The following is a 25711-nucleotide window of genomic DNA, read 5'->3' as shown; positions in this document are numbered from 1 at the left end:
CAGCCGAGCGGAGCCGGCGGGCGAGCGAGAGAACGAGCGGGCGGAACGACAGCGGCAGCGCGAGTTGCCGGCCGGAGCCAGAGCGCGGACACGGGAGTACGAGGCGGGGGCTGCCGGGCAACCGGGCTGAGGGCCTTGGGCCTCGGCCTCGCGGGCGACGGACCTGCCCCGGGGCCGCTCGGCCCGGCCCGGCCCGGCCTCCGTCGGCGGTGTAGGCGACGGCGGGGCGAGGGTGAGGGCCTGGGCATGGGGAGGGCGGCGGCTGTGGGGCCCGGTGGGCAGGCTGCTGTGAGATGGGCATGTGGGGCTGGGGCGGGCTCTCTCTGCTGGCTGCTTTGCTAGTGGTTTGGGCAAGTCCCAAAGTGTTGGAGGCCATTTCTGGGACTGTGGGTTCTGCCCCCACTGGTGGAGTGGGAAACACTCGCTCTGGGGTGGTCGCTGCTCAGGTCTCGCTGGTTCCCAGGGCCCTGGCACGCTTGAGGATGGCCTTTGCTTTTGTCGCACATCAAATTGTTTCTTCCTTGCTCTGAAGTGTGAGGAGCTACCTGTGTCAGTGATCACAGCTAAGCGGTGGTGCTGCTTCTCCTCTCCTGAAGCTTTTTTGACTTCACGTTTTCTTGAGGATGCAGTGAGAGGTAAGTCTGGTCAAAAGCACTTAGAACTGCAAAGGTAAAGACTAAATCCCCGAATCATCTGCAGGTAATGTGCTTATCTGTGCAGGAGCTGCCTGAAGCCAGTGGATGAGGATCATGTTTGTGTATAAATGATTATCATACACTTCTTTTGAAGAAGTAAGCCCTCAGGTGAGTTCATTGTCAAGTATTTATAAAGCTGTTGTTGACTCTGTGCATTTTGTCTTGTTGAGTGGCAATAAATTAGCTTCCAGGCATCCCTTGTGCCCTTTCCTTCATTTCCTTGCCTATAGAATTGTTTTTCTGTGTTATCTGAAAACAAGAAAATGAAAACGGCCAAGACTGGAAAGGGGAGCTGGACTGCAGGGAGGGGAATGCAATGACAGCACACTGATTTTTTATTTTTTTTTCCTCTTAACATCTACTTGCCTGCATTAGGTTGCAGATGTTGCTGGAATGATTCTGGTATCAGTGTTTTTGTGTGCTTACAGCCCCATTGACAAGTACCTTTGGCTTTGCCTAGGCTGTACTTTGCACGCACTTCTTCCTATGCTGTTGGGCACTCCTGTTCCCCTACTGAAATGTTGGATGCAGGTAGTCCGTTCAGAAATAATGTAAATAATTACCCTTGCGTTTTGTCCACTCTGCTCCTAGTTTTCTAGGTGTTTGCTGCGATGATTCTTTGTTTCCTTAAATTTACGTTTTGGTAGGTTGTAAAAATGTTCAGTGCGAGCCAGTCCTCCAGAGCCCAGTTCCTCGACAAAGCACGCCAGGCTCGGGAGGAGCGGAGGGAGCTGAAGGAGAGGGAGCGTGCTGCAGTCCAGGTCCAAGCTTTGATCAGGAGATTTCTCTGTCGATGCCGCCTGCAGAGGGAGATAAGGTGTGTGAAATTCTATCTTCTGTGCTTTGCTCTTCTCTGGAGACACGTGTTTGATTTTTCAACTGCCGATGCTCATTTTTCCCACTTTGGTAGGAGAGAAGTGGAGGATTTCTTTGGGACAAATGAATCTGGCTCAAGTAAAAGAAGTGCTCTTTCTGTCTTCAGAATTGCTAGGAAACTGCTGTTTGTATTTAATCATAAAGAGGACAAAGAGGTAAGGTTGCTACTCTGACATGCTTTTCTTCTTTTGAGGACATACTTTAACATGTAAAATGTGTTTAATTAGTTATCTAGTGATCATGTAGATTCCTGCAATATATTTTGGCTTCAGATATGTGATCTCTGTCTCCTAGTCCTTCTTGGAGAGATCTGCTTGTAGGAATGAAATAGAAGAACCCTTGAATTTTTTAGTAGCGGTTCTGTATTCAGGGCATAGTTTAACGAATGTTTTTCCTGGTGACCATGCCAACTTTAGTAACTGAGCAGTGCCTTATGATCGTGTCAGCTGTGTCAGTTCCCCAGGCAGGTATGTTGTGGCAAGCTCACAAAGAGCTATCGTGGCAGAGTGTAGTGTGCAGGCTGTTTGTATCAGCCCTTTGCTGTAGTGTCTATGAAATGATGATGTTTGCCCCAGGAAACTGCAAGGGCTAATTATAAGGAAAACAATTGGAAAATGAAAGGCTGTATTTAAATTGCAGCAGCAGTGAGTGACTTTTTTTTTAATCTCTGTTCCATCAAACTCCTCTTATGATGATGATGGTGCAAGTACTGCAAATGTAGTTTCCTGTATGTACAGCATCAAAAAAAAAAAAGAATGTATATTACATACAGATTTTTCAAGCGGTGGCATCAATTCGAAGTTCTGCATTACAGTAATTGGGTGCCTTGCTGAAATATGTCTGTTCTACTTCCTCTTCTCCTTCCCCTTCCAGCAGCAAGTGAGTCCCTTGCTGGGCCGAGGACTAGACTGTGCTCATTTCCACTTTTATTTCTGGACACCACTCTCAGTCAGGATAACCACAGCAGCCAATTCTGTAGCTCAGAATGGCTTTATAACTTGCAAGCATGTGGCAAATACAACTGGACTGAAATAATAATGAAGGAGTTGTGGGTGTGATCGCCGAGTTCTGCTGAGAGCCATGATGGTTGGGAGTTTGGAACACACTGCTGCATTCCTTAGCATTAAGCTGTTCTAGCTGAACCCCAACAGGAAGATACTTTTCCTGGCTTCAGCCAAGTGCTGTTGAGGGAGGCAGTTTAGTAGGGAGGGCTGAGAAATTCTTCCTTTTTATGAGCACTGTGTCCAGGGAGGGAACTCTTCTGCATAGCTGTAGCGTGACCTGTAGATGCGCTCTCAGGAAGGGAGCCGTTGGCACTGTCTGTAGGGAATGCGTTTGGAACATTTGTTGTTTTGATACGGAGGTATCTTGCTCCCTCTGCTGAGCTGTTCCTAGTGCTTTTCCAGAATAGCCCTTCCTGTAGTTAGAACTAATGCCACCTTTTTTTTTTTTTTCCGCAGAGATTTGAAAAGTTGTGCCGTTGTATTCTTAATAGTATGGATGTTGAGAATGAGCCCAAGGTCAGCAGGATGGGTTTTTTTTTGTTTGGGGGTGGGAGGGTTGTTTGTTTTTTTAATTCTATGTGTGGGGATTTAGGTTGGTGATATTTGAACTTTAGCTTTCAAAAGCCCCTGAACACTGCTGAGATTCCATGGTGAAAGTTGGAACAAGTCCTTTAGTATTCCTCCGGTATTTTCACTCTGTATCCAGCTATAGGAGTTAAAGGGCAATTTCTTTCTGTGGTGGGTGATATGCTTTGACCAGTGAATTCTGGGGGGAGAAATAACTTGGTTCTGCTGCTGGGTTCAGTAGGACACTGAGGAGGTTGTTTTGTTACAAAGCTTCCTGGTAATGTATTCTGCCAATCTTAGCACAAATACTGATCACTGCTCCCGTTTGTATCCTGCCTTCCTCAGGTGTGGTATGTGTCACTGGCACTCTCCAAGGATCTTACGCTCTTATGGATCAAACAGATCAAAGATATTTTGTGGTTTTGCTGTGAATTTCTCAAGCAGCTTAAGGTAAGGAACATTGTCTTTGTGTTTTGTCTCCCTGCATTTAACAGTTCTGTAGCTTGGCACAAAGCTAATTTGATTTATTAACACTGGTGTTTATTATCGCAGCCTGACATCTTACAAGACTCCAGACTGGTCAATTTGCACCTCACAATGCTTGTCACCTTCACAGATACTTCTACATGGAAAATCCTTCGGGGAAAAGGTTGGTGCATCCAATTCAATACTTTAAGCCACTGATCTGGGATTTGCTATTAAAATCCACTGAATGCTGTTTCTGCTCATTTTCTTCTCCCCATGTTTACCACAAAGATTCATTGTGCTTCTGTGCTTGCACAAAGCATAGAATGGGCAGCAAGGATTCCCTTGAGATTAGACAGGCTATTTCCCTTAGAACAGCAACAGTTACAACGTTTTTATAGTGCTCCAAAATCTCACGCACAAGAAGTGTTCAGAGGGTAATGGAATGTGGTTTTAGCTCTTGGTTTTTGTAGGAAATACTCATAGAAAAGGTGGACAAGTATCGTGAGGAAATATGACTCTTATACCTTAAACAAGACTTGGTGTGAAACGCTGCTAAAATGGTGGGTTTGCATATAAGGGTAAGGACTTTGTGCAGGAAGGGCTTATGAACTGACAAACTGTTTTATAGTGTGTAAGGAAGTAAAGAGTGGAGCTGTAATGCTGATTTAGTAACATCAGTGTTTTAACCCGGAAGGTGAAACCCTGAGGCCTGCCATGAACCACATCTGTGCAAACATCATGGGACATCTAAATCAGAAGGGATTTTATTCTGTGCTGCAGGTCAGTCTCGGGCTGATACAGTTATGTCTTCACTTTATTCAAAACAAGCCCCAGTCCTGCGCTGTGGGCCTTGTTCTGAGGAAGCTTTTATGATCTCTGTGATGGTGTGTCAGGGAGAAGCTGGTTGTGGAACACTGGTGATTTGCACGTGGACATGTTTTTCTTCAAAGCACTTGAGATCAAATACACCATCTCCTTTTTGTCACTATTGCTGAATGTAAATCCTACTTAATCGTCTCGTAATGAGATGGACAGGAAGGGCTCTTGAATATTTTTTTCCAAACTTTGCTGATGCCCTTTTGTATGGATTTGGTTTATTTACTGTTCTGAAGGGGAAAGGAATTGATGTAGTTTTTCTTAATCTTTTAAATGAGAACGATATTACCAGGCACCTACGAGCCTTGCCTGTTAATTTTAAAAGGCCTGGGAACCCTGTGGGAAAGAAGTACTGTAGAGTCTCTGATTTGATTGCAGTTTCTCTGTTATGCCATTATTAACCCGAAGCCCTTCTAGTTCTAACTTGTAGTAACTGGTTTTTAGGTTGCTTTGGTGTTGTTCTTTTTCTCTGCTCTGAAAATAAACATAATGTCTTTCAGGAGTAATCACAATCTTTTTCTGAGTACTTCAGGAGGTTTTGGGGTTTTATTTTTTTTTTATTCCAGATTTTGCTAACTAATGGCTTGGCAAGATCCAGACCTTCCTTGTCCAAAGGCTCTTTAACTGCCATCTTCTCTCTTGCACTGCGGTAAGCCAGCCAGAGCTGCTTGGGATGCTACGCAGCCAAATTTATCTTTATTGTGTTTTTTTTGAAGACTCTCATTCTACCAGTCTTTTTGTGCCATTGAGAGTATCACCCTCATAAAAGAAGCTGCTTTAGGCAAGTAGCTCACTTTCCTGTCATCCTTTTTCAGATCAAAATGCTCTTGAGTCAGTAATGAGTGTTAGGATGAGCCTAGGCTTTGGAGAGCAATTCCAGTTCAGAGTACAGTATCTGTATGTCTTTCTGTTAAACAATCAGAAGGGGTTGGAGTTTTCTGAACAAGTATGGTTGTGCCTCTTCACAATGAACTGCTGATGCGGATATACCTGTTAGTCAATTTGCAGGGGCGAAGTTTGTCCCTGAAACGAGTTGGGTGCAGGTCTTTCTAATGGTTCAGTCTTTCTCTTAAAAATAAGGGAAATATGCTGTTACCCTGACCTCATGTCTACAGAGCCGATGTCTCTTCGCTTTGGAAATCTGCTGCTAGTAATGAGCATTCTTTTAAGACTTCAGTGGTTAATTGTGTGCCACTGCCCTTCTGTAGCTGTCACTGCTGGGATGATGAGGTTGTGATGTTCAGTAGAGTAGCAGTGGATGCCCTTGAATATGTCACCTAACTTCTCAGTAAGAAAAACAGCTATGGCAGCGGGGAGAAGGGGAACTTAGGAGATGAACCATATAACCCTTATTGTGCTCTGGGTGGTATGGATGTGCTGTGTGAAAATACATTATTCTGTGAACTGTTTAGCTTATATTCCTTTGTGTCATGAGCAATTTTGTGAGCTTGCTGTGATAACAGAAGTGTAAGTGAATGTTCTTTTTCCAGTGATGCTTCTTGACGATGGTAGAATCAGCCACCAGTTCTGGATGGCTCAGTTAAAGACTGCGTCTTACTTTGCTAGGTCAGGTTTCTTACACTGAAGTATTTTCCCCTCTGTAGCCCTGTGGTTGCTGCGCAGTTTTCAGACAATCTGTTGAGGTCGTTTCTGATCCATATTATGTCTGTGCCTGCTATAATGACTCATCTTGCTACTCTAACACCTGAGGTAAGTGGGTGATGTAATAGTACCAAAAATCCGCTGAATGTCACATAAGACCACTTGTTATTCCATTTTATCAGCTCTTGGAACAGAGCATTGGCGTTTCTGTCTTTGCCAGTTTCAACTCTCTGTTGTGGAAGTGTTGATCCTTAAACTCTCCAGATACTCTGGGTTTCTAATACCACAGAAGTTATTAACACCAGTGGGATGATGGGCTGAACTGCCCTAAAATAAATAAATAAATAAAATAAAAATAAAGGCATATGTGACACACAGCTTGAATTTTTGCATGTCCTTATTCTTCCATTTCTATAACCATAGACAGAGCCAAAGCAGATATCAGTCTTGCATGGCAGAGAATCTGTGATGGTAACTAGTAGGCTGTCCACTACTCTAATTTAATTTGACTGCTCCTCTGTGTAGCTTGGTGCAGACAGGCAAGTTTTGTGCCAAATGGGCATTCTGTGTTCTTGCAGACGGGCAGTTGCAAAGGTCTGTCTACAACTAGAACGTGGCCTATTCATCTGCAAGGTTTTTTATTTGGTAGACCACCTTCATGTCAAACACTTTCTTCAGTCCAATGGTCTCAACTTGCTGCTTTATTTGGAAAGAAAATACAATTCAAATTGCTGATGCCAGATCAGGTGGTGTTGTTCTGTGTGATGCTTCTCAGCCTCACTGGCAGTTAAATTCTGTCTTTCAGCGTCTGGCAGTGATAGAATCTCATGATCTTTTCCACAAGTTCATCCTATTTTTAAGTCGTGAAGCACAATGCCAAGATGTCTGTGTGTGCTTAGAAGGAAGTCACACTCTTTGTTTGTTAGGTAAGCACCTGTTACACTTCTTTTTTTACTGTGGATGGAAGAGAGTCTTGAGTCAGATCTTCTTTCTCCTTGGGTCAGAGCTGCCTCCAACTCATAATTTTTTTATCCTTATTTAGTTAGTTTCTAAATAATAACTGAAATATATTTTGGGATATTGCAAACATGGTTTAAGGCCCTTGCAAATGGAGGAGGGGTCAGAGACTTGCTCTTGTATACATGTCATCATGCCTCAACTGTGAAGTATTATCTCTGCTAGCTTTTCACTTGGACTCTGAGAAAGTCTTGTAGTGTAACAGATTTTAATCTGACTTCCTTAAAGAGGCATGCTACTGAGATATTTAAGTTTGCATTTCTGTAAAAGTAACAAGAGGAACAGTTGGAACTCTGGAATAACCATGGATTGTCTGTAGCTTATAGTACTTTGTAGAAGGTGTTGGTGGGATAGAGATGAGAAGGTGGCCAAAGTGATATGCCACCTTAGTGGTTGATGTGTGCTGGAAAAGGCTTGCTGCAAGGTAGCCTCTAATAGTCATTCTTCACAGAAATCCTCTCCTGGACTTGAAAACGGCTCTGAGTTCATTTAGTCTATTATGTCTGTAATCACTGTCCCACAGCATCTGTTCCTCTTTTAAGTCTTGCTGTGCTGGTCATTCCACCAGGTAATCTTGTGTACCTGGGCTCCCTGAATGATAAAGTTCTTGAGGAGGAGACAGCTCATTTTGTGGGTGTGCTCATTCACATGCTCTCCTACTGCCAGAAGTATGTTTCACAAAAGAAATCCAACCTCACTCACTGGCATCCTGTTCTGGGCTGGTTTTCACAGACTGTGGATTATGGGTAAGTGAGGAGGACTTTATGGTGACAGATGATTAAGCCTTTCTCTTTATTTTTTCCTTTTTTGTTTTTTTAATGCTGCAATGTGTTTTATATATTGAGATGAACAGTGTGACCCTATTCAGAATAACTTCTCAGATATTTCAGGTTGTATCTGCACAATATAAATTGCTGCATTTATATACAGACTGTTACATGAGGAAATGCATTTATTGTAGTTAGACTGGTAAACAGTGGCCATACTGGTACACTCAATACAGGACTCGTATATCGGCTCTTCCTATGAGGACCATCTGTAGGGTGGGTGTGTACTCCATTTTGACTATGAGCTAAATGTATCAAAGTATCACTGGTGTTTTATTCCAGCCTGCCTTCTTAAATGTCTCTCTGACTTGTCTTTTAGATTGAATGAGTCCATGCCTCTGCTGACAAAGCAACTGCAGCATCTCTGGGGAGTCCATATGATCCGCATCCTCTTCAGTGATGTGCTTAGCAAGAAATTGCTGGAGAATCAGGAAATAGCTCAGCTGCCAACACAGCCAGTTTCCCCTCAGAACAGCCTTCCTATGAAGAGTCAGTTCTGGAGGGTTGCTTTTTTTGTGTCTCTGTGTGTATGTGTGTACATGTGTCTTTCTCTCTCACAGACTCAGTGGGCTTTGACTTTTCCACTTATGTGAAAAGATTTGAGTAATTACTTGGCAGCAGCTGCTGCTGCTTAGGTGGAGATATGGTCTCTCCTATTTGCAATTCCTGCTCAGAATGCCTCTGTGACCTGGGGCAAGTCTCTTTCTTTGGTGCTGTGAAAATATTTGCTTATTTTAGCAGGTTTTTTTCATTGTTTCTCAAGTAGCTGAAGTGCTTACTGCATAAATTAGTAGTTCCCAAGGCAAGATGGGAGGCCGGCTTCCCAGGTGAAAAGCAAGGTGAAGCTCATGGACCTGTGATGCGTGGCGATTCTACAGAAGAGTATTTGGAATAAGATAGCTGTAATCTAGCTATTTTCTAGCTGCTACCGATAGTACTAGATCCTGTAGTCATTAGTTACTGCAGTTCTGGCAGGGTTTTAAGCTCTAGACTAACATCCCCACTGAAATACGCTTCTGCATTGCTAGCAGCTATGCAGTGTTCTGCCAGAAAAGTCCACCAAAACCTACTGTCTGTGGAGTGACCCCGTCTGTTAAAATCTGCTTTATCGCAGGGCTGCCAGGTGGCTGAGAATGAGAAATGGTTTCAAATACCACTTGTCATGTGCTTCTCTGTCACCAGATCTTTTCAAGAGAGCTTTCCAGAAGTCCGCATCTGTCCGCAACATTCTCAAGCCTGTTGGAGGCAAGCGAGTGGACTCAGCAGAAGTGCAGAAAGTGTGCAGTATTTGCGTCCTGTACCAGACCACGCTTACAACACTAACACAGATCCGCCTACAGATACTCACAGGTCAGGGCACATCTGTGCTTTTCAAATAACTTAAAATGTGGAGGAAAAAATAGATTTTTCTTATTAAATTCTGTTGACTTGTTGGTAGTTTTATTACTGACAACAGTTTATTGACTGGCTGGGTGGAAGGCTTGTTCCATCCTGAATCATACCTCTGATCAATAACATTCATCACTTCTTTATCAAGCATTAACTCTCCAGAATACAAATTGAGGCAAGTTTTCCTATAATGAAACCTTGCTTACTCCATATCAAACTTGAGACTGAGTCAGTGTTTTCGAGAAGCCTAGCAATATTAATCTTTATGTGGTGGAAACGCTGAATGCTTTCATACATCTTAAGAACAAATTACCTGTCTTAGGAATGGATGGAGGAGGAGATAAGCACTGTTTTGGTCTAGTGGCTAGAGCAGAGGAATGAGTCCAGAGCCTTGGATGCTTTATTTGTGGCTATAGTGGTGACCACAGGTACAGCCCTATTCTCTGTGTTCTCATCTCTAAGATGGTTGTAATGGTGACTGGATCACAGGAATAAATTATTTTCAGAAGTTGCAAAATAATTAGCGGGAAAGAGCTTCAGATGTGCAAACGACTAATGCCTCGTTAAAAGCTTTTTTCTGCTTTCCTCATGATTGTACATCTCCTGTTAATGCAGACAGGCTTGGGAGCCAAATGTGATGTTTATGTTTCTTTCAAGTAAAGTGTTGCTTTGCAAAAGGATCTTTCAGCTCCAAGTCATGTTTGTCTCTGAGCCTGCATGAACAAGCAGGCAGAACAGGCTTTACTGAGTGTATTTTATATTTTTGCATTGCTAGGCCTCACTTACCTGGATGATCTGTTGCCCAAATTATGGGCTTTTATCTGTGAGCTGGGACCACAGGGTGGGTTAAAACTCTTCTTGGAGTGCTTGAATAATGATACGGAGGAATCCAAGAGGCTGCTGGCCATGTTGATGCTCTTCTGTGACTGCTCCCGCCACCTTATCACGTAGGTAGCAAGCAGAGGGTGCTCTCTAGATTTGTAACACGAAGCTGTTGTGTTCCTTAAGTTTCAAGAGGAATAGTTAAGGTATTGCTGCTTTTGCATAAAGATAACTGGGCGGAGTAAAGCAGCAAGCTTTTCAGATAGAGCCCTGAGAAATAAAAGACATCAAAAGGACTTTCCTGCTCAGCCACATGCAGCTGGCTGAACTGGTAACAATATACTACAGCACTGGCTAGGGAGGGGAAGGAAACATTTCTTCTGCTGCTTATGGACAACAATTGTGTCAGTCCAAAGCAAACACTTTGATGAGTCGAGATAAGCTTTGAGGAAAAATGTTACAATATTGCTGCAAGAAAGCTCCCCAGCTTATGTGCTTCTGTTTGCAACTCCTTTGCTGTCTTGCTCATAGACTTACACAACACAAAGGATGGGAGAGGGGGTGGAAAATTGCCCTTGCTGGTCAGTAGAGACAGTTTTCTTAGCTTGAATGATGAAAAAGTTTTCTTGGGGATGAGGGCATAGGTCCTTTTAACTATGAAATACTGGCTTTGCTTGTTTCTCGGGCATTTCATACTGTTTACTGTTAGGATCAGATATCGATCAAAATCAATAAATAAGGTTTAGTTGTTTATGACTTCAGATCCTCATGGTGTCAGTTGTCATAGAAATAAGAGCTGCTGCTAAAGGATAATGTGCCTTTATGAAAATTTCAAAAGGGAATTAAATTTACACTAGTGCATTTGCATTTGTTTTCTCTGATAGGATTCTTGATGATATAGAAGTCTATGAAGAGCAGATTTCATTCAAACTGGAAGAGCTTGTTACCATCTCGTCTTTTCTGAATTCCTTTGTATTTAAGATGATCTGGGATGGAATTGTAGGTAAGTACTTTTAGTAGCTTGAGTTGATGTTACTATTAGAACAACAAATGGCATTAATTTTGGAATTTGAAGCTTCTGCTAGTTATTATTTGCACAGAAAACCCATACTACATTGTGTGGCATGAGAATATGTCCCAGTCTTTTGGTGTCCAGATGCCACTGTTGTGCTTGGCACCAAATACAGTGCACTATTCTATTTCCAATAAGAATTTGTGTAACAGACATGATGGGCATGTTGGTTTTTGCCAGAGATAGAGTTTAGCATGACTGGGCTGTGTACTGGACAAGAATAATATAGTGCATTCACAAAGCAGAGCAGGCTTGCTAGGGTCTCCATAGCTATCTAGTGTTGATCTATATGCTCGTATAATATGGTACAGCTCAATTCTGGTAATTAGATGAGATAGTCCATTTCGGTTGTGATGGCTCAGTTGGAGCTGGCTGAGATGGCTTTGAGGTGGCTAAGAGTTTTTTCACTTTGATCAAAGAAGAGACTGTCTGTCATCTGGGAGGCACAAAATCTCTTCCTTCCCTCTGAAGGCAGTGGAGGTTAGGAGAAATACACCTGTCCTATTAGTGTGGGGCAGATGATCAACATGTTGCTCTTGGACACTCCTGTTACCTAGGGTGCCTGGACATTGCTGCTTTGTTCCTTTTGTTCAGAGAATGCCAGAGGGGAGACCCTGGAGCTGTTTCATTCTGTCCATGGCTGGCTCATGGTCTTATATGAAAGGGACTGCCGCAGGCGTTTTGCTCCTGAGGATCACTGGTTACGCAAGTAAGTGTCCAGCTCGAGGCAAGGATTGTGTGCAGCTGTGTGCTTGTCCCAGTGCACCAGCTCCCCTGTGGGTGGCTGGTTTGGGATCCCTTACTTTAAATAGAGCGCCTGTCTCTCTACTTGTGAGATCAAGGTCAGAACTGCTCCCTATGCTTGCATTTAAGGATGCCCCTCCTATTGTGCTTCTCTTCTGTGGTGTAAGGATTAGCTGCAGCTCATGGAGGGTGATGCTTTGAAAACTGACTCAGCACCTAATGGCTTGAGTGTCTCTGGCCTTCTTAGATGTGTACACCTGAGGACTTAAGTTGTCTTTGAAATCATTACAGGTTTCCTCTCTCTCCTACCCCCAGCTATTTACCACACCTGGGCATTTCTCAGGGATCTCTGAATCTGTGCCTTTCTTTGTAAAGGGACCTCAAACCCAGCGTGCTCTTCCAGGAGCTGGACAAGGACAAGAAACGAGCCCAGCTGCTCCTGCAATACATCCCGCATGTCATTCCCCACAAGAATGTGAGTGGGACAGCGGCAGAGGATGGAGGCTGAAAAGCCAGTGACCTGGATGGCCTGGGAGGGAAGGGACATGCATCTTAAGCATTTTGTGACATGGAGCTTGTGATTGAAATGCCAGTTGAACAGAAGTCTTCTCCACTCCCCCCCCCCAACTCACCCCAATATATTTGCTCTAAACTGTCTTAATTTCTCTCATTGAGAGAGAGCTTATTTGTGTGGACAGCTGCATAGAGTCATCCAGAAGTGCATGATGTGGCTTTGGAGAAAAAAAGCAGAGTGTCTTTTTGCAGGTAGCAAATCTGCAGAGGTGACATATTTTTTTATGTGGTGATAGGAAAGGTGCTTTTGTTTTCAGTATTGTCAGTGCCCTGTCCCTCCCAAAGCAGAGCTTCAAGGATTTCTCTGCCCCACTGGGTAACAAGGAGGTAAATCCCACTATTTCTAGTGAGTAGGTGACAGTGGCATCGTTGGGCCTAGCTGGGAACAGGACAACCAAGAGCTAGTTCTGGGTGTGCATCAGGAGCATCTGAAAGCCCTGCTGCACTGGAGGATAAGGATCCTTGTGGATGAAAACTTATATCTGTTTTCTTTTTAAGAGGGTGCTGCTTTTCCGAAACATGGTTACAAAGGAGAAGGAGAAGCTTGGGCTGGTTGAAACCAGCTCTGCGTCACCTCATGTCACACACATCACTATCCGCCGCTCACGTATGCTGGAGGTGAGTGACCTGGCTTGCAGAAGCCAACCAACAAGCCAGTAACTTGGCCTGACAAGAACATGGGGTGTGAATATGTTTTTACCTTCTCTGTGGGTGCTGAGGGACCCAGTGCCAGTTCTGGCTGCTTTTGTATGAAGTGATGATACAGAAAAATGCTGGACCTTAGTTCAGTTCAGACTGCTACAAACCTGGAGTTTAGACTGGGAAAAATGCTGGTCTTTTCGAACACAAAATTCAATGACAAATGCATATTTCTCTGGTGTATCTGTCTCCGTGTCTCTGCTGCATGTCTGTGTGGGTGTTTCATGTGTCTCCCTGTATGATTGTCCTCTGGCTCTTCTGGTCTGTGTAGGATGGGTATGAACAGCTACGGCAGCTTTCCCAGAATGCCATGAAGGGAGTGATCAGAGTGAAGTTTGTGAATGATCTGGGAGTCGATGAGGCTGGTATTGATCAAGACGGCGTCTTCAAAGAGTTTCTGGAAGAGATAATAAAAAAAGTGTTTGACCCTGCGCTCAACTTGTTCAAGGTATGACACAGGGCTGCAGATGCCGACCGTGATGACCCATTGCAAACAGAAACAGACTGGCTCACTGTGCTGTTATCTCTGTTTGTGTGCAGACAACCAGTGGTGATGAGAGGCTGTATCCATCCCCAACTTCCTACATTCATGAGAACTACCTACAGCTCTTCGAGTTTGTGGGGAAGATGCTTGGGAAGGCTGTATATGAGGTGAGCCAAAAGTACCATATTAGGATATTGTCACTGTTGGTATAGCACTGTTCAGATGCAGTTCTATGATGGTGCCCCTTGCCTTTGAGAGCATCTGTCATATGCTTGGGGAGGTGTTACTGAAGAGGTGAGTTTGAAGAAATGACTTGGATAAAGATACCGATGGTAGAGCAGTCTGGCACTTCTTCAAGCATGTATTAAAAATAATCTTGGAGGTAAAACCTGGGACATACCTTGATTATTCTTCTTGGTGCTGGGGACACTAGCTGGAATAGTCTGTTATTTTGGTGTTACACCTTACAAGCATCCATTTGTTGATACCTTACTTAAAGGGACATGTGGCTAAAAGGAGGATGTAATGACAGAATGACCCTTTCCATGTAAGGTAGTTCTTTTAAAGGAAACATGGAGTTCCTCTGTTGCCTTTTTGCACCTGATTGCTCCGCTAATTGATGGATTTTAAGAGGATGTGGTTTTCTTAGCTGATTTCAATGTCTTGCATCTTTGCACTTGTTCCACAACATACGATCATTGGTAACCAAAGATGCTGAACAAAACAAGTATGCAACAGGACCTTACCTATGCATTCTTGTTGTCTGTAGGGAATAGTTGTGGATGTACCATTTGCTTCCTTCTTTTTGAGTCAGCTACTTGGGCACCACCACAGTGTCTTCTACAGCTCCGTAGATGAACTTCCCTCCTTGGACTCTGAGTTCTATAAAAATCTCACTTCAATTAAGGTTTGAGCATTACTTTTCCTGTTGTTCAACTCCCTTATCGCTGGCTGCTGCTAGAAATACTAGATTTGCAAATGCCTTTGGGGTACTGATCATCTTTAAAAACACCTTGGAAGTAACTGGTGATTCTGAATCAGGTTGGCAGGTTGCTCTCCTGTGTTTTTACTGGGGCAAGCAGGGATGAGAAAGGGGTCTGAAGGTGTAGATCTGGAACTGGCAATCGGGAAATCCCAAGTTTTAGTCTCAGCTCTTGTGCAGTCTCCCCATAACCTAGAGCAACTCATGTATTTGTTATGCTTTGGTGCCTCATGCCTGCTGGGGATCACTTAGTGATCACTTACCAGCTGTTCCTGCTGGTAAACACTGATCTTCTTTCCCTTTCTCTGTTGTTCCTCTAGCGTTATGATGGTGATATCAGTGACTTGGGCTTAACGCTGTCCTATGATGAAGATGTGATGGGTCAGGTAGGTTTTTATTCAATGACTGTGTTGTATCTTATCTCTGCTTTGTTCCAAACATCCTCCTCATGCTAAGTGGTGATGAGCAGAGTTCTATGCACTGATAGTCAGAGTCCACAGCCCTGGCTCAGGCAGTCTCTATTTCTCCTGGTTAGATCCTGGCTGCTCTGCACAGAAGTGTCTCCCTCGCTTGTCTGGCTGATGCTACCAGGAAGAACCTCTGAAGCACTGAGAGGGGTCCTGAGGATTGTTGCCCACTGCTGTGGGAAAGCCTGTGGTGCCAGAAGTGGCAGATTGTGAATATAAGCAGTTGGCAGCAGAACTAGGTTTTGATTCCTGATCAAAAGTGTCCTAGCTTTTATTAGTGTCCTTAGCGCAGAGAAATACACCTGCAGTCTGACTTGCCAGCAGAAGACAGCTATTATTCTCTGCTGAGCTTTCTGAGAGCTGGTCTTCAGCATCTAAAAGTCAGGCAGTCTGTTGAAGCTCACACTACGCAGAGTGCTTTTTACTCTGGTACTTGTGTTTCTGGATATGTCAGGTGGATGCTCTGTGTGGCCCATCTGAACAAGAATCCTGAGGGGACTGACTAGTAAATGACCTTGTGTTTGATTGTGGTTAGGACTTAGCTCTGCTCTCCTTTTACAAAAAAAAAAAAAAAGCCTGTGCTGTGAAAAGCTGGCCCAGCTTCAGAGGTTCTCTGAACTCAGGCATAGGATTCTGCGGCTTCATTCAATTTTTAGCTGTGGGCAGAAAACAGCTTTTTCCACAAAAAAGGTTGCCCTAAATTTTTCCAGTGCCAGGATTTTTTCTTTTCTAGTTGAAAAACATTGTTTTGTGCTTTTCCTGCATCACTGATTTTTCCCCTCTTTTTAAAAAGAAGAATCTGTGTGGGTAGGGAGGAATTCCTTTTCTTTAAATGTAGCAGTTTCTGTCAGAGAAACTTGAAGTGTGTCAGGAGGTCTCTTGGCCTTGAGAAGAAAAGGCTGTTTGTCAGTCCCTTATGAAGGGTTGAAGGTACTTGGTTGCACTTGAGCCCTGGGTTCTGTGATGCTGTGTGCATAGCTGGAAAATATGGACAGATAAGATAAAAATGCCTTCGCTGTCTGTGTATGCTGTTGTTGCTGCAAATTCTGTGGGGAGACCCCAGCTAGTGCTAAGCCTGGGCGCTGTTAGCAGTCTTGATCCAGTGGCACAGAGCTCAGAGACCACTAAGTCATGGAGTGTTTATCTGGGGCAGCTTGTCCTTGAGACCTTTGCATGCTGCAGTTTCTTATTCCTAAGCTGGCTAGTTTGGACCTAGCTTGCATACATCTGATAGCAGAAATAGCAGTGTAAATGCACCTGTAAAGCTGCAAGCGTGAATGGGAAGACAGCTAAGTATTGATACAGCCCTGCTCTGCACGAGTGAGAGGTTGTATCCACTGTGCAGTGGGCTGAACACCTTGCTACTGCCTCAGTATTGCTGAGGTTTCAGCTTTGGCATTTTTTCCACCTGAAAAATAAAGATAGGAAACAGCATATGACAGCCCAGCAGTAAGAGACTGAAGGCTGCAGCACTCAAAACTTCAAAATAAACCAGGGCACTCCTGTTTTCTTGTGCTTTGGCCACGCTGAAGCAGCCAGGTGGGGTAGCCCTGTGGTTCCTGAATGAACTTGTGTGTCCCTGCTAGGTACAGCCCTGTGTTGGGCACAGAGGAGCTGAGCTCGTTCCCTGTGCTGGGCTCCCTTCTGACCTTGGAAGTCACCTGGAACTGAAGCACAGAGGCCACTGTAATATGTGAATAATGACTTTCTGCCTCTTAGCATTGGTGCAAAGATGAATCATGACTTTGTTGCTCTAGCAAGCACCCAGAGGGTCTCTGCCGCTGTCTCTGAGCAGTGCTGTCAGCTAAGCCCCAGGCCCTGGCCTGGCAGGGCAGGGAGGAGATGCTTCCCAGCTGTCTCACTTTCTGAGTGCTCTCCGCTTCATGCCTTGAGTGCCCAGCTTCAGGGACAGTGAACTCCAGGGAGCTCTGTCACTCAGGTGGCCCCAGATGAGACCTGTGGAGCAGATAGCTTTGGATCGTGCTGTTAGACTGAGCTATGCAAAGGCTCTGAGCTTGTTCAGCCTCTGGATTCTGGGATTGTGACAGTCCCCCAGGGCTCTTTGAATTGATTTGTGTGCGGTTCAGCAGTGATGGATCAGACTAGAGAGGAGGCTTCCTCAAAGAAGGGCTGGCTCCACTGGTGGGAGAATTGGAGTTCCCTACTGTTCAATTACTATGTTAATAGTTAAGTGAAACTGGTTCAAGGCAGAAGCAGGATTATTACTTAAATTTTAAAACCTACTGTTTTATTGTAAAAATAAATGTTTTATGGGGAGGTAACAGCTTAGCATGGCATTTCTTTCCATTGTGGTTCCAGGCAGTAATTAGCAATACAATCATTTCTTCCCTCAGCTTGTTTGCCATGAACTTGTTCCTGGAGGGAAGACCATTCCCGTTACCAATGAAAATAAGTAAGTACAGCAATTAGATTTTTAAGGTCGCCACTGCAAAAGACTTTATTCTAGTTCCTTGGGCTTGCATCTGGAATGAATTGAGATAGATTGGAGTAGAAGGAGCACATAAATATCTTAATAGAATTTACTGGTTACAGTTCATCGGCAGAAATTGTATTAAATTTGATTTGCAAAATAAAAATTGACAATTTACTTCTTGAAACAGCGCTTCTGAGGTCAAAGGCACACAGTCTGTGAGATTCTGCAGGATTTAATGATGGTGATAGATACAGACAGATGGATTCAAAGCAATTCAGGCACACAGTCGTGAACATAGAGGGCACAGATGCTCAAAGACACCTTGGAGCAGACAGATCTTCTCAGAATGATAACATGTGGCAGTTGTATAAAGCACTGTTCTTCAGAAGAGACAGTGGTGAATTCAAATGTAGTCGACAGTCGTACTTTAGACACAGGAAATCAGAGGAGACACCGAGCCCTGTAGCTATTTTCACAGATAACCGGCTTTTAGATAGTTATCGTAAATGTCAACTCTGGAGCCTGAAAACCAAACCCACCTTTTTGTTCTCTTCTTTTTTTTTTTTTTCTTCTCTATACCTTTCAGTGATCATAAAAGGATAAAATATCTATTAAGTAGATGTGTGTTTGAACTGGTAATCTGGGGGTTGTTCTCTTTAATGGCAAGTGAAAGCTGGATCCTACCTGAGGATTTGTCTTTGTTAGTCGTGCTCTGCAATCTGATGTTCCCAGTCTTTTCCCTTCTTGAGCTCCGACCAGGGAGTTTGCATTTGAAAGGATCTTTCTCTGGCTTGTCAGAAGTCAGCTCAGGGAGAAAGTTGAAAGTCGTGTATGTTGCTCTACTCACAGCAGAAACTTTGAAGCTTTTGTGCAGATGTGCACACAAATTGGTAGTTGGGAGGGAGCAGGAGAAGTGTTGTAAGTGGAAGCAATCTAGAAACAGTTCTGTCTATTAATGGTGGAGTGAGGTTACCTAGCTGAAGACCCAGTCAATGTGATTGTGGTGGTGTCTGCCTGGGACCTGATGAAGAAGAATCAGCAAGCTCAGTTGTTTTGACTGCTGGTGAGAAGAGGAAGCCTGATGGTTTCTCCCTCTAATAAATAGCGCACCTCTTCCATACTCCTGGGATGAAGGTGGAAATCTTCCAAGTGTTTTTTGGTGTGTTGATTCTCCAGCCATGGGTTTCGGTGCAGGTGGCATCAGAGCCCAGACAGCTGTTTTTTAAACCTAGAGAGATGCCTGTGGCTGGGGATCTGATCCTTTAAAGAGGAGTTGGACATGTGCTCCCCTCTGTGATCTGCTGTCCGGCCAAGTGGTTATTAGAGCCAGCTAGTCCCTGGGTTGGGAAGATGCTCTAAGAAATGCTCAGACAGTCCTAGAAACAGGGGGTTGGGGGAGCAAAGTCTGGGCAGAACAACAGCTCTTTCTGCTTAAATAAAGAGCAGGGCCCTGGAGGAGAAAGTATAATGCATCTCTAGGCAGTGCTAGTCCCTTTGGGGCTGGAGAGACAGGTCAGCAGCCTTGTTCCTGCACTGGCTAGATGGGTGTACCTTGTTACTCTGGCTCCCTCACTGCCACCTTCCCTGTCACACACAGGATCAGCTACATCCATCTCATGGCTCACTTCCGGATGCACACACAAATCAAGAGTCAGACAGCAGCACTCATCAGTGGATTCAGGTCGATCATTAAGCCTGAATGGATTCGTATGTTTTCTGCACCAGAGTTGCAGCGGCTGATCTCCGGTGACAATGCTGAGATTGACCTCGAGGATTTAAAGTAAGTGAGCAAATTGGTCTGCTGGTCTTCTCACTCAGCAGACCAAGCCATTTTATTATATAGCTATTTGGCGGTTTGCAGGAGACTGACTCTTTCACAACTTTCTGCCCCTCCTGATTGAAATTTGAGGAGCAGACTGAAACAAATGGAGCTGAAGAACGTGTTCCTTAAAGCTAATTTGGACAAAGTACTAATGAGTGGGAAGGGTCCTTTCTTCCACTGGTTCCTGAGAGCAGAATTTCTCTCTGCCTTTCCCTTTTATCTGGTCAAGTGCCCCATAAGCATTGGTGGGGACTCAGTACTGGCAGTGTTTGTTGCAGCAGTGAACCCTGACTCGTGGCAGGTATTGATCCTTCCCGCACTCGTCAGCTGGCAGCTGTGACCCTCCTGCTGCAGTGGGACACAAGCGTGTCGCAACATTTCTCTCCCCAGAAAACACACGGTGTACTATGGGGGCTTCCATGGGAGTCACCGGGTCATTATCTGGCTGTGGGACATCCTAGCCAATGACTTCAGCCCTGAGGAGAGAGCCATGTTTCTCAAGGTAAATGCAGTCATTTCAGCCCAGCCTGCGATTTGGGGTGGTTGGGCTGGTCCTGTTCTCCTCCAGTTAGCTGGGTGCTTTCAGCGCTAGTAGAAGTACCAGAATGCTTGACACCTTAAAATCTGCACTGTGCTCCCCAGCAGAGAGGCAGCCATGGAAGCAGAGTTTCTATAAACGCTCTTGTGTCACCATGAATAGTCTTGCATAGATGGCAGTTTTCAAAGGCTAGCAGAGCTGTGCACTAAAGCTCAGCAGTATTGTACTGGGGGGTGCTCAAATGCCAGTCCAAGCAGCTGTCTGCTGTGACTGCATTAGCCGCATGTCTGTTATAGCCAGGCTGCCCGCGCTGCTGCTGTCTTTCACTGTCCGTCACTTTTTCAGTTTGTTACCAGCTGCTCCAGGCCTCCACTTTTGGGCTTTGCCTACCTCAAGCCTCCGTTTTCCATCCGCTGCGTGGAAGTCTCTGATGATCAGGTAGGCACCCTGCTTGCTCGTATCTTATGCGTTGCGTGCCAGGCTTGTGGCAGGCCTCCTTCCCTGCCCAGCTTCCTCATCTCTGGCCAGAAAACTCTAAGGTATAAAGATATATGCGCTACAGGGCAAGGCAAAAACAACCTTACACTAATGGGATGCATATGGGTGGCTACACCTACCTCTTCCCACACACAGCAGCACTTGGGCTCTTACTGCCTGTCTCCAGGGTTGTGTTTTCTCTTTGGGACCTTCCTGTACCTCTGATCCTGTTCCCCTGTGCACCCTGTGAAGGGACCCTGCATGTGTAATGGCAGTTGCAGTTACAAGAGGAGCATCTTTCTAGCTGTTGTGGGGGACAGGGCTTTGAGGTTTGACTGTCCCTGTTCCCAGCAGATGGGTTTTGTGTTAGCACCTCTGCCCTGTGTATAGGCACCCTGCTTGGAAGGAGCACAGCAGAGAAGTGCAAGGGTGATGCATTTCTGCCCTGTTCCAGGACACCGGTGACACGCTGGGCAGTGTGCTACGGGGCTTCTTCACAATCCGCAAGAAAGAGCCAGGCGGGCGTCTCCCAACTTCCTCTACATGTTTCAACCTCCTCAAGCTTCCCAACTACAGCAAGAAGAGCATCCTGCGGGAGAAGCTGCGCTATGCGATCAGCATGAACACTGGCTTCGAGCTGTCCTAGTTGCCATGACCCTGGACTCCGCAATGGGGGCTCTCAGAGCTGCTGACTGCTGCTGGAGGTGGAGGCCTTCATGCACAGAGGGTGGATCAGCTCCGTGGGAGCTGACTGCTCACTCGAGGGCTGGAGAGATGCAGCTGATAATAGAGGTTTACAGGGAAGAGCTTCTGGGCTAGACAGGGCTGGCTCTTCTTGGGCATTTCTCCAGGATGAAGGAGGTGATGGGCCTGACCCAATACACTTCACTTGACACCCACGTAAATCATCTTTAAAAGCAAACCCCAGGGGAGCATAAAAGGAACGTTAAAAGTGCCAGTCAGATTAGTGACTGTAATACACCCCAGCAGGCTGTGCAGTCTGGGCAGCTGCTGCTGTGGGAGTGTTTCTTTTTCCTTTCCCAGGAGATGGTCCGGTTTCTTGCTGGGTGGAAGTCAGTCTGTGGGAAGCTGCACAAAGGCAGAAACATGACAGAGCCCACAAGGAGACAAGCATGAGGCTGCAGCGATGGATGTGCCACAAATGGGCACTGTTTACTCAGGACAGGTTCTGCATGAGGGCTTCCTGATGCCCTTGCTCTGTGCAAGGCCCTTGCATTTGTTTCGGAGAATGAACCACTTGCCCAGACTCAAGAAGCAGTGGGTTAAATGCAAGCAGATGGACCCCGCCATTCTCAGGAAGGTTTCAGGGTGCTATAGGTTGAGCTCAAGCAGCAGGCGTGGGGGTCAGCGTGCTGAGCCAGCTGTGCCTCTGCCAAGCTCTTCCCAGAGCCTGTGCTTTGGACGAAAGCAGTTGTCTGAATTTGCTCAGGAGCAGAAAAGGTTTAATTTTATTTAGTGTCCAGAGGACAGGAGCTGGCACACAGCTCAGGCAGCCCTCACTCCCCAGCACAGTACTCAAGTGGGGCAGGTGCCCCCTGCGCTCTCTGGAAAGGGAATGTGTTGAGCTGCCGAGAGCCCTCTGGAAACCTCTGCTGGCAAAATTCCTCTTACTTGGATCGAAGTTTCACTTTTTTTGCAGGCCCTTTTGTTAGGGAGATGTGCTGTTTTGAACCAGGACTTGGCCTCTGCATAACAGCCACATTTGCTTTGTTGCCAAACTGTTTATTTTGGTCGCTTTGTCTCTTTCTGGCCTTATTTTTAACAGTTGATGTTTGCCTGTAGCAGGCAGCTTTTTCAGGTTGTTCTGAAAGGCAGGGTGTGAGTAGGGGGTGTGCTTGTGTGTGTGTGTTGGGAAGGTGTGGACCCTTCCTGCCATTTCTACTGAAGTCCAGAGCCTGATTTGTAAAGTGTCTCTGCAGCTTCCCAGCCTTGGTCCCTCGTGCTGCTGCATGTCCTGCCTCGGCCTGGGCCAGGTGAGAGGAGAGCCTGCCGTCTCCTGGGCTGCACTGGGTTTCTGGCACAAAGGAAAGCCATGTACGTTCTCCTGTTTGGGACAGGATGAAAAACCAGTCACTTTCTTCCCTTCCCCTGTTGCTGCTCACTAATAAAAGAAGCTCCCACAGAGGCTGCTAGTATCTCCCCTGGACTTCCTTTCCCCTCCTTACCTTCCAGTGGCACTGGTGACCCTCACCCTGCACTCTGGCCCCTCTGCACTGTATGGACAGATCGGCTCGGAGTCTTGCTGCACAGGTCAGCTCACAGCAGCCACTCCGGTGCGAGACTGCAGTACCCTACCTCATCCTCTGGCTTGCCTTGGCCCATCTCGTGGAGATTCGCATCCCCAGGCATGCTCAGCATAGCAGAGGTCTCTGCACAGAGAAGTCTCCCTGGGCATTTTGAAAGACCCTCTTAACCACGATATGTTGCACATTTCAAACAGACCAGAAAATAACTTGGCACTGTTCAACCAAGAGTATAGAGATGGCCTTTGCTTCATCTTTCTCTTCTGTCTTGCTTCAGCTGGTTTTCAGAGAAGTAACCCTTTTTTTAGAACCAATGCCTGGAAATGCATCTGGGAAGCAACGTCAGGATCCTTTTTCTATGTCAACTCAGTAATATGAAACAGGAGTGATTGGAAGTGTTAGGACAGGAATGTCTGCATTCAGAGGATTCAAGATACTGGACTATGAGGCCAGAGAAATTAAAGATGATAGTAAATTTCTTTTTTTTTTTTTTTTTTTTACAGAGTATTTCAGCATTAACCAGTTGCTGACTGTGTAGTTGAGAGGTTTAGGCACTGACTTGTACCAATCATAGTTTAAAATATCACACAAGATCTCTTTTTTTCTTCTAGGGAAATGCAGTGTGTCTAAATAGAGCACAATGATTGTTCAGTGAAGTGAGTTGTTGAACACAATGAAATAAAATCTTTGCTCCCCTTTTTTCCTTCATTCCTCAGGAGTACAGTTCCTAGAAAATATCTTAATGCAGACTTAGCTAGGTCCCTCCAAACCTGGAAATATTGCACTATGACACACTACATCTAATTTTGTAGCTAGCATATAAAAAGTCTAGTGAATGCCCTGGTGGCTGTGTGTGCAACAACAATATTTCTCTTGAGTAGCTGATTTCTGTATGACTGGGAGGCTTTAATACGTTTTTACCTGAGCAGAAGGCTGCGAATGTGTATCGGTCCCTGCCTGCACTGCTGTATTCTGCACAGGTGTTCTTTGTAGGGCAGGGATGATTTTGCCACGGGAGATTAATGACTATTTTTTTTATAGAAGACTTGCTGCTGTGGAGACCTTGGTTACATCCTTTGTATGAGAAATGCAGGGAAGAGAAAAATAAACCTGGTATCAGTAAGATGAGTGGATGTCTCCTCTTACTTTCCTTAGGGGCAGGGAAACCACTGGGTGCAATGCTTCTGCTCGGAGCACACAGCAGGGGGAGAGCAGTGCTTTGGGGTACTGGTACCTCTGCCAGAAGGCTGCAAGGCAAGGGATGGAGGCTGCTGGTCACTTGGAAATCCCTTTTGCCAGGCTGGTTCCTGGTGCGTGTGCTCGGGTGCCCCTGAGAGATGGGCTCCTTGGGGCGCTACCAATGGGGTTATACGAGTACTTCTGAGCCCGAAGGGACCTGGCAGTGTTGTTTGAAGCAGGATTTGTTCTTGTGTCTTGGAATATGCTTGGAGAAGTGCTACTTGGTCCTGCAGGGTGCTGTGACTTCTTTGGTACCTTCATGAGAGTATAGGTGCTCCTTGGATTTAGGGGGTGGTGAGCCTGGCCCAGGGCAGGTGCTGGGGTTAGCAGTGCTCTATGCACATCTCTGGTCAGCTGGGAATGGCGGCTGGGGCTACTGGTGGAGAGGCAACCGGACTGGAAAGCCAAGCAAGATCCCCCAGTGCAGAAGAGCAAGACAGCATATGTGTGTCTGTGCTCAGTGTAGATGCCTCGTTGGGTGAGTGCTCTTTTCCAGGAGCTCTGCTGCAGGCAGAAGCTGGAGGTTGGTGGCAAAGCTGTCTGCCCTCGCAGGCTCTGCTGTGAGTGCTGGAAGGGGGTTTGGATGGCCAGCGGGGCCAACTCTCTGGATCTTTGCACCAAGGAATCTTACACTTCCTGGTTTGGGGAAGAAGAGTCATAGGGAGATGTGGGTTTGGGGGGCAAGGCTGCGCTTTGTATTTTCAAAGCTGCCCTAAGGACCAGCTGCTGTGAGCCAACATGGGGTTTGTTGTTAATAATATTATAATAATCTAGGCATTGCGTCTCTCCCCTTGCCTGGCTCTGGGAGCACCCTTGTAGGAGCGAGGAGCTGTGCCTGTTGCTGCTGTTCCACCTTCCCCCTGAGTTCAGGTTTGGTTTGTGGCAGCATAGCCCTTTGCTGACCAGCTCGGAGCTGCACCGCAGCCTTCCCTGCCCGATCTCGCCATGCCGCGCTCGCCCTGGGTCCGTGGTGCTCAGGGCCAGCCCTGTGGGTGCTCGGGCTTTGCTGGGGAGAGGGAGCTCGGTGGGAGCAAGGGAGAGGGCTCCCAGTCAGTGTGCAAGCGCCATTGTTTTGACACAGAGGCATATGGCGCCGTCAGAAACAGCAAAAAGAAACCCCACAGCAGATGCTGCCAAGGCAGAAAGCTGGCAGCAAACAGCCAGGCCTGCAAAATGCCTGCTTTGCCATCGCCGTGTGGTGGGCCAGCACAGCACGGTCTTGCCGGGGCTGGCTCTGTGCATTCCGCTGCGCCACGGGGCTGACTGAAGGTGAAGCCTGACCGTGGCTGAGGCACTTGGACCATGCACACGCTGGGTGCTGCTGGGAGTGATCGCCGGAGGCTGGTGCTCCCTCAGTGGCAGTGCTGGCGGGGAGTGGTGCTGGGGTGTCCCAACTGTGCCATGCCATCAGGCCCTGGCCACTGCAGGTGTGTTTTGGGAGCTGACAGCTCTTCTTGCTGCTCCTCTTTTGCTCCCACAGGCTGTCCCAAGCCCCTGACTCAAAACACAGACTAGTAATCCCTCCATTTGATACCAGTGTTTTGCACAACCTCTTGGCCCGTGCTCCATGCTGGGGCTGGTTGGAGGTTCGGGCAGAGAGGGAGGAGGATATGCTGAGCTCTGGTCTCTGCATCCCTGAGTAGAATGAGATAAGGTATTCCTGCAGCTTATTTTTGTGTTTGCTCATGTTGACTGAGACATGCAGCAGCTCCTGCAGCACATTAGTGACCTGACCGGGTGATGGAGTGCTCAGACCTACGTGGCACTGGCTTG

At 46.1% G+C, this 25711-nt stretch overlaps 1 protein-coding gene across 6 annotated transcripts; it reads left to right on the top strand.

Annotated features, from left to right (window-relative positions):
• Positions 1-3: 3 nt before the first annotated feature.
• Positions 4-23827, top strand: UBE3B (ubiquitin protein ligase E3B). Of its 6 annotated transcripts, none has more exons than XM_030026896.1 (29): positions 4-232; positions 533-635; positions 721-803; positions 1343-1512; positions 1606-1726; positions 3032-3091; positions 3488-3592; positions 3695-3791; positions 4305-4390; positions 5053-5135; positions 6091-6196; positions 6894-7014; positions 7674-7851; positions 8252-8421; positions 9115-9282; positions 10097-10268; positions 11028-11146; positions 11810-11924; positions 12335-12434; positions 13031-13150; positions 13503-13679; positions 13772-13882; positions 14485-14622; positions 15018-15083; positions 17519-17577; positions 19196-19378; positions 19811-19922; positions 20304-20396; positions 20890-23827. In XM_030026896.1, exons 4-29 carry the CDS (start codon positions 1352-1354, stop codon positions 21079-21081), a joined length of 3213 nt encoding a protein of 1070 aa, XP_029882756.1. In that variant the 5' UTR covers positions 4-232; positions 533-635; positions 721-803; positions 1343-1351; the 3' UTR covers positions 21082-23827. The 6 variants fall into 6 exon arrangements, with proteins under 6 accessions (XP_029882756.1, XP_029882754.1, XP_040981642.1 ...); XM_030026894.1 differs by having other exon boundaries at positions 464-635; XM_041125708.1 differs by having other exon boundaries at positions 464-635; positions 700-803.
• Positions 23828-25711: the final 1884 nt, after the last annotated feature.

Source organism: Aquila chrysaetos, chromosome 9, assembly GCF_900496995.4.
Source record: "Aquila chrysaetos chrysaetos chromosome 9, bAquChr1.4, whole genome shotgun sequence".
In the NCBI taxonomy this organism is placed as follows: domain Eukaryota; kingdom Metazoa; phylum Chordata; class Aves; order Accipitriformes; family Accipitridae; genus Aquila; species Aquila chrysaetos.
The sequence above is the reverse complement of the archived record's forward strand: the minus strand, read 5'-3'. Positions and strand labels throughout refer to the sequence as shown.

Excerpts from the sequence above, each read along its gene's own strand:
- UBE3B (XM_030026893.2), top strand. The coding sequence starts at position 1,089 with ATGATTCTGGTATCAGTGTTTTTGTGTGCTTACAGCCCCATTGACAAG. Across the intron at positions 1,227-1,342 it reads TACTGAAATGTTGGATGCAG|GTTGTAAAAATGTTCAGTGC; the intron begins GTAGTCCGTTCA and ends ACGTTTTGGTAG. Across the intron at positions 14,623-15,017 it reads AAAATCTCACTTCAATTAAG|CGTTATGATGGTGATATCAG; the intron begins GTTTGAGCATTA and ends TTGTTCCTCTAG.